Source organism: Furipterus horrens, unplaced genomic scaffold (genome assembly GCF_987537825.1).
Source record: "Furipterus horrens unplaced genomic scaffold, mFurHor1.1.pri manual_scaffold_2, whole genome shotgun sequence".
Lineage (NCBI taxonomy): Eukaryota > Metazoa > Chordata > Mammalia > Chiroptera > Furipteridae > Furipterus > Furipterus horrens.
The window spans coordinates 60,092,157-60,104,477 of NW_028327172.1; the positions used below are offsets into that span (position 1 = coordinate 60,092,157).

General features: G+C 37.9%; 1 protein-coding gene across 11 annotated transcripts in view; it reads left to right on the forward strand.

Annotated features, from left to right (window-relative positions):
- Window positions 1-12,321, forward strand: part of SYTL2 (synaptotagmin like 2) — a 108,247-nt gene that overhangs the window by 80,780 nt on the left and 15,146 nt on the right. For 4 of the 11 annotated variants that reach the window (XM_090265778.1, XM_090265782.1, XM_090265781.1 and 1 more), the window contains exons 9-12: window positions 3,328-3,429; window positions 5,427-5,480; window positions 6,734-6,781; window positions 10,421-10,515. In XM_090265778.1, coding sequence (XP_090121904.1) covers window positions 3,328-3,429; window positions 5,427-5,480; window positions 6,734-6,781; window positions 10,421-10,515 — 299 coding nt within the window. Of the gene's footprint in view, window positions 1-3,327; window positions 3,430-3,866; window positions 3,891-4,938; window positions 5,021-5,426; window positions 5,481-6,733; window positions 6,782-10,420; window positions 10,516-12,321 lie in introns of those variants that run through there. The other 7 variants (XM_090265777.1, XM_090265780.1, XM_090265776.1 and 4 more) reach the window with 4 other exon arrangements.

Consider the following 12,321-nt stretch of genomic DNA (forward strand, 5'->3'; position numbering starts at 1 on the left):
TTATCAGTAGATCTCCATGGTTCTGAAAGTGGAGTTGAGATGATCCCTGGAACCCATTATGTGGACCATGAAATAGGGATCATTGAAACTGTAAAGCCCCCAGAGCCCAGGGATAGTGCAAGTAAGGTTGCAGGGATTCAAGAAGTGGCTTTTCAGGAGCCTGGCTTTGAAGAGGGTCCTGAAACAATCAGTGTGTCCAGAAATAGGCAACCTATTCCTCTCCTGACCAACAAGGAAAACTCTACAAAAACAAGTCAAGTCAAATTGATTCTGGCATCACCCTGTAAGAAGCAAGAGAAAGAGGAGGAAAAAGAAGGTGTTTTTGATTCTGATTTTTCAGATGGAAACACCAGTTCTAATGCAGAAAGCTGGAGAAATACATCCAGTGAGCATTTTGGAGTTTTTAACCCATTGGTTAATGAGTTGATTTATGGAATGATGACGTAAAGGATGATAGAGTTTTAAAACTGGAATCATTTTGACACTCCCAAATAGTGCTAAGTTCTTATCACTTCAGTTCTCCCTAGCCTTTCTTGATAAAAACTACATTTAATTTTGTAGTCTTTAATTAAATAACGTAAACAGAGACAGTTTTACGCACAGGCAGTGTTTTAGAATTTTATTTTACTCTCATAAATCAACACTAGAACTTCTAGGTTTCAAACTGTTTTTAAAGAACTTTTTGGGTTTAGGAACTACCTTTAACATTTAAGTTAGTTTTTCTTCTGGAAATAATTAGAATTTCTTTCATAACTGGCAATCCAAACAGAAGTCTCTAGTAAGGTTTGTGGCAAGAAATTGCCACAAATGAGCACAAATTTCCCTTTTAGGAGCAGTAGTTTACCACAGCAGTGGCTAAACACCAGGAACAAAGTACAAGGCTGGAACTTTCTTTTCCTCAGATACCTTGTGCTGTGGTGTTTTTGTTGCCATGCTTTCCCACTCATTTTCAAATATCTTCAGAATCTTCCCTTTCTAGAGTATGACTTTGGTCAAATGACCTCACCTGATTCCACACAAGGGCATTGTCTGGCCTGCTGAATTTCTTTGGCTCCAGCCTTGGCTAAGTGGATGAAGATCTTAATCGATTATTATATTCATCTAAGTGGAATTGTGGGTACTGGTTTCAGCCAGGCTGTAAGACATAGGGTTTGTCTCAATTTGCTCTTCTGATCAACACAGGCAATCGGGCAGAGAAACCCAAGAGCAAATAGGAGTAAGTGACCTGATTAGAGTGATGAATGATAAAGGATGCTCCCTGGCAGGACATTTTAACCAAAGCTGTAATCTAGTGTTGATCGCCTTCCTATTGGTTTAATAGGATTTGTCACTTTCCAGCTCCCTTCAGTCTCATGAGAACACATAAGCTTTGCTGAGTGGCTGACTTGTGAGGTTTCGGTTTCTTGGCAAGTAGCTGTGGGGCCTCTTGAAAACTGACCAAAGAATGCTACTTTAGTCCTAATTATCAAGTTGAAGCCCCTTTAACAAATGTTTCTGGTAAGAGAAGAAAAGTGAAACACCAATCTCTGAAACCAGACATATGCAAGAGTGTAAGTCAGCATGTTAGACTTGTTGAAGTAGACTTTGACTAAACTACCCCAGCGAGTCACTGGGGTGGACTGGCCCATAGGGGAAGGAGGGCTGGCATATTTGCATGCACTTTGGAAACTGTTGCCTAATGCGTGTAGCTGTGTTTATAGATACCAGCATAACTGGTTGAACAGCAAAAAGCCTACCTAAAAATGAAAGTATCAGCCCTAGCTGGTTGGCTCAGTGGATTGAGCATCCTCCTGTGAGCCATGTGTTGCTGGTTCAATCCCCAGTCAGGGCACATTACTAGGTTGCACGTCAGGTCCCCAGTTGGGGGCGCAAGTGAGAGGCAACCACACAGTGATGTTTCTTTCCCTCTCTTTCTCCTTTCCCCTCTCTCTAAAAATAAAATAAATAAATTATTTTTTTTTAAATGAAAGTATCAGTGTTAAATAATGACCCAAACAGGGCTCACAGAAGATATTTTAAAATTATAAGCCTTGTAAGAGGTATAAATTGGTACAGTCATAGTTTTATATCCACTACCTCAGTTATTTTAAATGGGTCGGGTGGGGTGAGAGTAGAGGGGAACCAGACTACAAAGGCACCAAAATTGTGGTGAGCAGTCTAACATGTTTGACTTGTGGCCAAGCTCTTAACTAACCAATCTCTCTATATATACTCTTTAAAAAATAAAAATAATAATAAATAAAAAAGGGTTCCATGGTCAAATACTTTTGGAAATGCTGGGAGATTATGTACATTATTAGCATTAAAATCTCCAAGAAGGTCTATAGTGAGAAACCTTTTGTATTTGAACACAGAGAATTCAAAGTCTAAAACATCTTAGAATCCATTTGCTGTATAATGCCTATTAGCATTGGGCAGAACTGGGACACTTCCGTAAAGTATTGTCTAGAGATGTGGTTTCCAAATTTATTGATTCATTAATGGAGTCATTCTTTGGTTTAGCAAACATTTGTGAAGTGCCTATTAGCCAACCACTATTCTAGGCACTGAAAATATACAGTGAAGGGTCATACATGATGGAGTTTTTACTGTCAAAATAGAAAAATTATGGATGGTCTAGGGAAATTTTTTGTAAGGCTATATGTATTTAGTTGTTATATTCTGAAGTTATGCTTCTTTTTTCCTTTGGTCCCCCTTTATAATGAAAAGGTATTAGTAGATGATAGATCCACACACCACCCCCCATTAAAATGCCTTAGTAAAATAAAAAGTTGACTACCTCATGTCATTGCCCAATATTTTGATGGAAATTTTACTAGCTCATGAAACCTAAAAAGCCCACATCTGTTAATTTGTATAATTCACCCATCTGTGTTGTATTCGATTATACACAGATGTTAAACATCTGAATCCTGCCTTTTATGGTTTTCATCTGATTTTTTTAATGCTTCTAAAACCACTTTGTGGCTATCTTCAAAAGCTAGAAACGAAGTGGAAAGATTCAAAGTCTGGCACAGAACAAATCATGTCCCTAAAATAGAGGTGTAGAAGAGTAGGAGATCACATTTCTATTAATGTGGCAATCTTGTTTCTGTTTGATTTATGCTTGCAAATGTTTCTTGACCAGGAAAGTTATTTTTTTTAAGGACATACTATTTGTGAAGAAACTTTATTTTCTTCAGTGAAGTGCTTCATACAATAAAAGTATAGAGGCTTATGGCATAATGCCTCCTTTCAACCTACCATTTCAATGTCCATTGGTTTTTCAGTGTTTGGTAGGGTTTCTTTTTTTATTGTGCAGTGTTCATCAGTTTTGTCTTATAACAGGTTCAGAAGAAGAACCCAGTCCTGTTTTGAAAACTTTGGAAAGGAGTGCTGCTAGGAAAATGCCTTCCAAAAGTCTAGAAGACATTTCATCAGATTCATCAAGTGAGAATCAAGTTTGTCTCACCATTCACGCCCCCACCTAAGCTTAAAAATGCTTACTTATGTGTTCCTCTGTGGCCTCACTGCATGCTTTTGTGCACTGAAACCCCTAATGGGGGCTTAACAGATGAGAATAACCTTTCCCAAGTGAACCGAAGAAGCTTGCCCTAATGTGGCTGCAACTTTGCTTTTAAAGTGATGCGTGAGGTTTGGTTACTAGAACACTAGGTTTCCTTGCATTGAAGAATCCCAGTTTGAGTGTTTATTTAAGTGCAGTGAGTTTTAAAAGACAGTGATAGCTAGTGGTTCTAATAGTAATAACTAATAGTTACTGAGTACTATGTGCCAAGTCTTAGCCAAGCATTTTATATGCATTATTTTATTTATCTGGCATAAGTCACCCTGTGAGGGACAAGTTGTTGTTTATTCCCATTTTACAGATGAGGACAATGAAGCTCAGAGAGGTAAAGTAACTTGCTTAGTATCATATAGCAGAGCTGGGGCTCAAAATCAAGAGCACTTATGATGGTGTTGGGTGTCTGATGAATTTTGCATGCTATGGAGATGAATTAGTCCCTGGCTTTAAGGAATTTATTCACTCTTTTGTCCCTTCTTTTCATTCATTTCTTACTGGAACCACAAGCCCAAAGACTACCTGACATGCAACACACACTTGAGGCACACTATTCCCCACTGGCTGCTGCTTTAGTGGGTGAAGGATTTCTTGAGTACTAACATAACACATAACATATATAGGGACTTGTGAGCCAGACAAATGGGCTTAGAAATTGTAACTTCTGATGGTTTCATTCTTACTGTTTTCAAGCTAAGATGCACCCTCAGGATTGCAAATGGTCATGAGAAAGTTTTTTGAGTGAAAGTTAACCATTGTCAAATTCATATGATTAAAAATTGACCATTGTCATGTTTAGAATACTTTTTATGCATCTGCAATTAAGACTAAGAAGTTAGAATTTTAGAAGTAGAAGAAAAAAAAAAAAAAAAAGCAAAAAACACTCCTCTAAACAATTTCTAAAATTCAGAGATTCCCAGGGCTCTGAAGGCAGTATTCCTAATTTGGCACGCAGTCCTAACCCTGCCAAAGATCTTGGAATCTGAGGGTTGGAAGGGACCTTGAAGGCCACCCATTTCAAACTCCCTCCAAATGCAGGAATTCCCTCTAAAGCCTCAACAGGTGGCCAGCCCCCACATCCGCCTAAATGCTTGCTGAGAAGGCGAGTCCAATCCTTTGTTGGTCGTCCCTGGTTGTTCTTCCTGATGTTGGTGATGGGCCCTGAGGAGAAACAAACAAACAACAACAACAACAACAACAAACTTAGCAACAATTGTTCAATTTGGCAAACCTCTTATTTGGGAAACATGGGGCTATTTCCATGGTGCAGCTTCAGAGTACTCAGGAATGTATAGGGTTAAAAAAAATTACCATCGGCTGATGGGTATTCCTGCACGCTCCCTTCCAAATACCGATACCCACTCTCACACGAGCCTGCCAAGATTCCACTTAGCAGCTGGTCCCCAGTCACATCTCTTCAGTTGACTTCCCAAGCAAGGCTCCCAGAGGCGTACACAAATGGTGATGCATGCACAGAAATATTTGTTAATGACCATGGCTTTGGGAAGGTGTTAGTCATGGATAGCATCTCACCCTTTGTAGAAGAATAGAGAGGCTGTTGCAGCCCCATGCTTTCTCCTGCTGCTGGCCGATTGCTTGCTCTGAGCTAACCCTCTCACCCTTGGGAGTCCGTGTGCAGCAGTGTGCTGATGTAAGCTGCATCGGGGCTGAAATGGGAGCTCCCGCTATGGCACTGGCTCAAGTAGCTCATCTAAAGAGAAAGTATTTGGGGGGAGACATCTTGGTTGCACCCCTCACTGCATCTGGACTAATTGCTTCCAACTCCGGGGGCTTTCAGAGACAGTCTCATTGTTCTTTCTCTCCAAGGGTCAGCCGTGTTAACCATTTGTTAATTTCTCCTGAACAGATCAAGCAAAAATAGATAATCTACCAGAAGAATTAGTACGTAGTGCTGAAGATGGTAAATATCTTTATGTATCTGCATGTCTGTCTGTGTATCAGGTTCTGGGGTGGTTTGGACAGTTACCAGGACGCAGCTGTTGAAAAAAATAGAAACGTCATTTGCCACTATGATGAATGCTGCCTAAGTTATTATAAAATGGTTCTGACTTGGTACATTTAATGGTAACTGTTTGTATTCTTAGGGCTTCTGCTGGTGATAGCATTGTGAAGATCTCCTTAGAGACCCTGGGGAAACGAGGGTTTCTATAAATAGGAAATTGTATTTCTATGGGTATGAGCTGATTTTTGCTGCTCTGACTTGCAGAGCTCCCTGTGAAGGCAGGGAGAGTGGAATGGGTTCCTGGGTTAAGTTATTCTTCTATTTGATTCTCATATCTCAGCATATGGGTCTCTCTGGGCATACCTGATTTAAAGCTTTAATTCAAAGGAGAAGGTCCCAGAACAAAAGGGGGAATTCTGTCTCTGCTCATGTAAGTAACTATGAAAGACCAAGGGTAAAATTAACTGATTCTGAACATTAAGCAGTCAGAAGAATTTGAAGATTGTCAGTTGCTCGGGTATTACTTGGTTCACTTATAAAATGAATAGGGTAATAATGTCTTGGTGTCAGGGGTTGGTGGGTGATACAAATGATATTGAATTTCAGAGTTCAGCATTTATGCAAATATATAATTTATATTTGTGTGCTGGAATTAGTTTTCTAAATTGCCTTCACTGTAATAATAAAAATGTATATTCACAGCTTTCCCATATAAAAGCAGCAACAGAGATCCTCAAAGGTCATTCCTTTTATGTAATAGATTTGTCTTTCTCACTTTATGTTTATGACAACCTCGTTGAAGTAGTTGGGGCAGGAGTTTTTATCTTCGTTTTACAGATGAGAAAACCTCCAAGAAATTAGGTGACTTGTCTAAGATCCTGTAGCTAGTCAGTCAGTGGGAGGGGAGAGTCTGGAATCTCAGCTGCATTACTCCTCGTTCAGTGCTCTTTCCATTTTAAAAGCTGTGGTTTAGTGAATTGGAGGAAAGATGCTAAACAGTTTTTATGCTGGATGTTGGGCTTTTAGCTGAAGAGAAGACATTAAAGAGGCAAATAAGAGTCATTCTGGGGAATGGATGAAAGCAAGCTGAAAACCTGTCAGATATATTCTGTAGTCTCAGTTATGAAACTGACATTTGAGCTTTACTTTCATGTCTCTCTTAATCCTTCTGTTAAAATGGTATTTATTCTCAATGTTGCCCTTCTGAGTAGATCAAAAAGCAGATCAGGAACCAGATACAAATGCCTGCATACCAGGAAGTGAGTAGCAGGTTCTTTCTCACAAATGGCTAAATGTTGCCACTGTACATGGTGTTAAATATACTGAAATGACTAACCCGATTAATAACACAGCTTTATTATTGGTACTAAACTCTTGCAGCTTACAAAACTATTTCATTCTGGCAAGGGTTATATTAAAAACATTTTACTACTGTCTGTGTTGAAAAAATTAATTGGTGTTTCTACTGAGGGGAGAATTATATATTTAAAAATTATCTATACATATGTATGTAACACATGTTACATACATATGTTACTGCTGGATATTATCCTTTTGCCAGTCTCTCTGCTCTTTGAGTCTGCTTAAAATGAAGTTGGCACCTTCCAGTATCACTTGGCTTTTATGTTGCCGTATGGCCTTGACTATTGGATCTCTGTGGTCTTTACACAAGACTGGAGATATGGAGCAATTTATAATTTATTTGGATCTAAGAAAGAACTGTACTTTGACGATTAGTATGTAGTATGGTTGTGTATGCCTCTCTACATATCTATAGAAGCAAATTTAATGATGTCCAGGGTATAAGCTCTGAGGTTTAAAATTGGACTTAAACAGTATATATTCAACATGTAAAGCAAGTGAACATCTGAATCTTAAAAAATAAATGTACAGTTGTGGTTAATAGCCATCAACTAATTAATATTCACCGAGCAAAGATTACGATTCTTTACTCTTTTCTGTTCAATCTTAAGATTGCTGTTCTTGATTGTGACTACTAAGTTGAGGACAAATAGCACATTAAAAAGGTGTATTGGGCCAAGCAAAGCATGCAAATATGCATGAGTGTCCTCTTCGCTCAGTCATACTCATAGGCTCTGAAGATCTGAAGATAATGATACACATGCCTGCCCTCAGGAGTCCAGGGGATTTTTAATAACAGTTTCCCAACATTCTCTGGATGTGCACCTAGGCCTTAATGAGAAGAGCAGCGTAAATGAAGGGGCCATTAGGTAGAGAAACAAAGTGCTGATGCTAGAAGGCCATGGCATCTTGTCTGAAATCTGAAACCTGGCTCATGCCGTCCTCCTGCCCAAGATGAAGGTGCTGAGCTTTAGCACATGACCTGATGAATTCTTACGAACTACCTAGGGAAAAAAGGTAATCTGGGCTTCGGTCCTTGTTGTCATTCTCTGTCTGGCTGCTGCAGAGGAAACAAGACTTCTGTCCTTCAGGGGTGGTGGGTGAAGAGGCTTTTCCAGTTGCTTCTGGACTGGCAAATACTTAAATTTGGGCATCTTATGTTATCTTGCTGTTTTGCTCAACATTTAGACTGAGGAGTAAAAACAAAATATATCTATATGTATCTGTGTAGATGTAGATATAGATAGATGCGTAGGTAGGTAGGTAGGTAGATAGACAGACAGATAGATAGAGTCAATATTTCTACATCTTCATTTGTGACCCCCTGATGAGCTTAGTTTGGGTCAAGGCAAATAGACAAATCATGTGGTGAATTCTGGATAAATTCTCTCTTTTTTTACGATATTTTCCAAGGTGACTCTTAATGCCTGGGCTGAGATTATTTCTTTTCTCTCGTGAAGAGTGTGTTCTTACTACACAAGACAAAATGAAATGCATGATCTGTATACTCAAAACTAATATAATATTGAATGTCAACTTTAATTGAAAATTTTTTAAAATTTTTAAATGATTTACTGAAAGAAATGAAATACATGACCAAAACACCGATAACTAAAGCCCAATCAATGTAAAACTGACTATGTTTGAGTAGTGGATATATCCTTTGAAAATAATAGGGAGCAGTGTTGTGATAAAAAGGTTTTGCATACTCTTTGGGCTATCCTGTGCCCCATGGGACACTGCTTCCATATAAGTCATCTGAATCAACACATAAACATTATTGTTTAATGGGAAGTGATTAAAGCGAGAATCATCTTGTGAGATACTCTAAATCTATTTTGATACATTTGTGAGCCTAAGGTGGGGTGAGAACTACTATGTGAATAAGCAAATATTTAATACGTATAGCTCAGTTTTCAGTTTTCCTTCACTTAGATTTCATTTAACTAAAAATAAATTTAGCTAATGCTCAGAGCTAAATTTGAGCCTTTTGAGTTATATATAGAAATATAATTTCATTTTTGTCTTCCTAGTATTTCTTTCAGTGATATTTGTAACATGTAAAGATAACTTAAAGAATCTCAATCAGTTAATATTTGGTTAGCAAATACTTGTATAGGGCCTACTGTGTGTCAGGTACTGTTCTAAGTGCTTTAAAAAATATGAACTTATTCAGCATAAAAGCTCTGACCCACCACAAAAATAGCTGACAGTGTGATCCTTAGACAAAGAGGAAAAGAGCTTTTTAACTAGAGTTACACAAATTAGGACTAGATTTCATCATCTTATTGTGACTTCTACGCATATACTTACTGTATTGGAAAGAAACAATATGCTACATTTTCATATTAAATTCTTAGAGTATCCTAACTCGAATCATTCAAACTTGGTCTTGGGTATTTATACTGAAAGTTCTTTGGGTTGACAGGTATCTAATATGTGGAATCTAAAAAACAAAATAAACAACTGAGCTGAATAAAAACAGACTTAAAGAGAACATTTGGACAGTTGCCATAGAGAAGAGGGGGTTGGGGGGCTGGGTAAAAACAGTGAAGGGGTTGAGAAGTACAAATTGGTTAATAGTTACAGGATAGTCATGGGACATAAAGTATAGCATAGGGAATACAGTCAACAATATTGTAATAACTATGATATCAGATGCATACTAGATTTATCAGGGTGATTACTTCATAAATTATGTAAATGTCTAATTATTGGGTTATATGCCTGAAACTGTAATAGAAAAATAAAAAGAATTATTAAATAATTTTTATTTTCACAAAGTAATTAGTTTTGAAATTGTAATGGTCTTTCATGATAATCTTCACAATCACTAAACAAACAAGCCTTTTTTTAGATACGCAATGACCAAGACACATTTATGACTGAGTTATGTACAGAGATCCTTGCTGTCTGATGAAATAGTTTTTCAGCCTGCAGCATGTGAAAAATAAATCTCAAGGAGATGAATCAATAAGTTATAGATCTTGTGGTTCAAAGCTGTGATGTAAAAATAAAAATGTTAAAGCCTATTCACATTGGCAGTATGTTTTAATTTTTTTTAATTGATTTTTAGAGGTTGAGGAGAAAGAGAGAAATATCAATTTGTTGTTTCACTTACTTATACAATCATTGGTTGATTCTTATATGTGCCCTGACCAGGGATTGAACCCACAGCCTTGGTATATCAGGACGATGCTCTAAGTAAGTGAGCTACTTGAACAAGGCCATTGGCAGTATGTTTTAATATAATTCTAATCCAGCTCTAGTTCAGTAAAAACAAATGGTTTTTAAATTAATTTTTATTTTCTATTTGATTCAACTCCTTCCTAGTTTTCTCTATATAATTAGTCTATGAAAACAGCATGTTGCTTACCTTATGATCCTGTGCATGTGAACTACCATGCCTGTAACCATTTTACCATTTTACAAAAACATCTCTGTTCAGAGATCAAAGGAAAGTGTGTTTTCAATGTATGCCTTATGTTTGTCCGACAATTGTAAAGATAATTTTGAACAGAAATGCTGCTGTTTAGTTTCCACAGTGCCTTCACAGCCTGATAATCAGTTTTCCCACCCTGACAAACTCAAAAGGATGAGCAAGTCTGTTCCAGCATTTCTCCAAGATGAGGCAAGTTTGTCTTTTGTGCCTTCAGAAAAATGGAATCAAATAAGTGGATTTGCTATGCCAAGGTTGGTGTGTTTGTATTCAGCTGTGGCAGAGCCCAGAGGTCAGCAGGACTGACCCTTGCCTTTCATATCAATAGAGGTAGTGTTGTTGATCTGGAACAAGGCAAGGCATGTCTCATTTGACTCAAACAGTAACTCTTTTTGGTAGTGAAGTTAAATTGCATAGATTTGGGAATGTGGCTTTTGTTTCAAAGTGGGTACAAAATAAGAAATCTAGGCAGAAATAATGTTAGCATGAACTAAATACTCTGTAGTTTATAGTAGCATGACTGGCTAGAAAACATTTGTTAAAATAATAAAGTAACAATGACATAGAAAACTTTAAGGATATCTAATGGGCATAGGCACTTTATATACATTGTATATATTATCTCATTTAATGCTCCAACAACCCTAGGAGGTGGACACCATTATTATCCCCAGATATTACAAGTAAGGAAATAGCTAAGAGAGGTGAAGTAACTTCACTCAGCTAGAAAGGGGTTGAACCAGGACTGAAGCCCAGATCTGACTCCCATGCTGTTAACCATTGTACCTATTGTCTCAAGTAAGAACATGACTATTATCTACTATTCATTGAGTACCTAGTAAGCACCAAGCATTTAATATTCATTCTGTTATCTAACTTTCTCACTCACGAAATGTGGCAGTATTTTCTCCATTTTATAAAAAAAAAAAAAAAGGGAACCTCAAAGAGGTTAAATAACTTTCCCAAGAGCCAACAGCTACTAAAACATAGTTCTAGAAATGTAACTCATTATGATCCCCTGTTCTCGTAGCCAGGTAATTAGGAGCGTGAGCTTTGGAGTCATGCATTCCCAGTCCTGGCTATGCTACTGATTTGCCGTGTGATTATGGCAACTTCTTTAACTTCCCTGAGTCCATTGTCTTAGCACTTACCTCTTTAGGTTGTGAGGAGTCAGTGAGATGATGTGGGGAAAACACCTAGCACAGTGCCAACACATGGTGAGTACCCAATAAAAGTTAGCGATTACTGTTTGCAGTTTGGCTCTGATTTTTGATGGTGAAATAAAGAGCTTCATCTTCAAGTGTTTTCTTTGTAGATAGAATGTGAGAAAAGCTCTGGACAACATATAGCTACACCTCGCCTCCCCCACCTCCTGGGTACCATTCTTGGGCCTTAGGTGAACTGTACCTACAAATAGTCAGCCCTTGAATATTTTTAAGAGCTCACATTACAGTTACTTTGAGAAGAACAACTCATTCTTTGAAACTAATTCATTAGCTAGAAGCCAACAGTAGACACCTCATGAAGTTTCTGTGCTTTTACACCTTTGTAAATATGGTTTGGTCTTGGTTGGTCATATGAATGAACCATGTAATAATATGACAGACAGGTGACACCAGTTCCTGGCTTTTTATTTTTGTCCTTCAGTTTTAACCTGCTGCCTCACAAGAGTCCAAATCATTTGAGTTTGTGTATCAGAGATGGCAAGTTAAGCTGTATCATTTTACCTTTCAAAGTAGTACATAGGGTTGAACTGAATGTTACAGGAAGTGGAGATGAAATCAGACCTTGCTCCTTTGTCCATGGTCCCTTTGAGACTTAGCATCAGTGACATGTGTTGAGTGCCAGCTGTATGGAAATCAGTGTTCCAGGTTAACAAGACAGGGTCCCATCCTTCCAATAATTCACCAATGACCTGATATACTAGGTAAAACATAGTACATGCTAGAATAGAGGGAAATGGACTGTAAGCATGTGGGAGGAAAATGTGACAGCAGA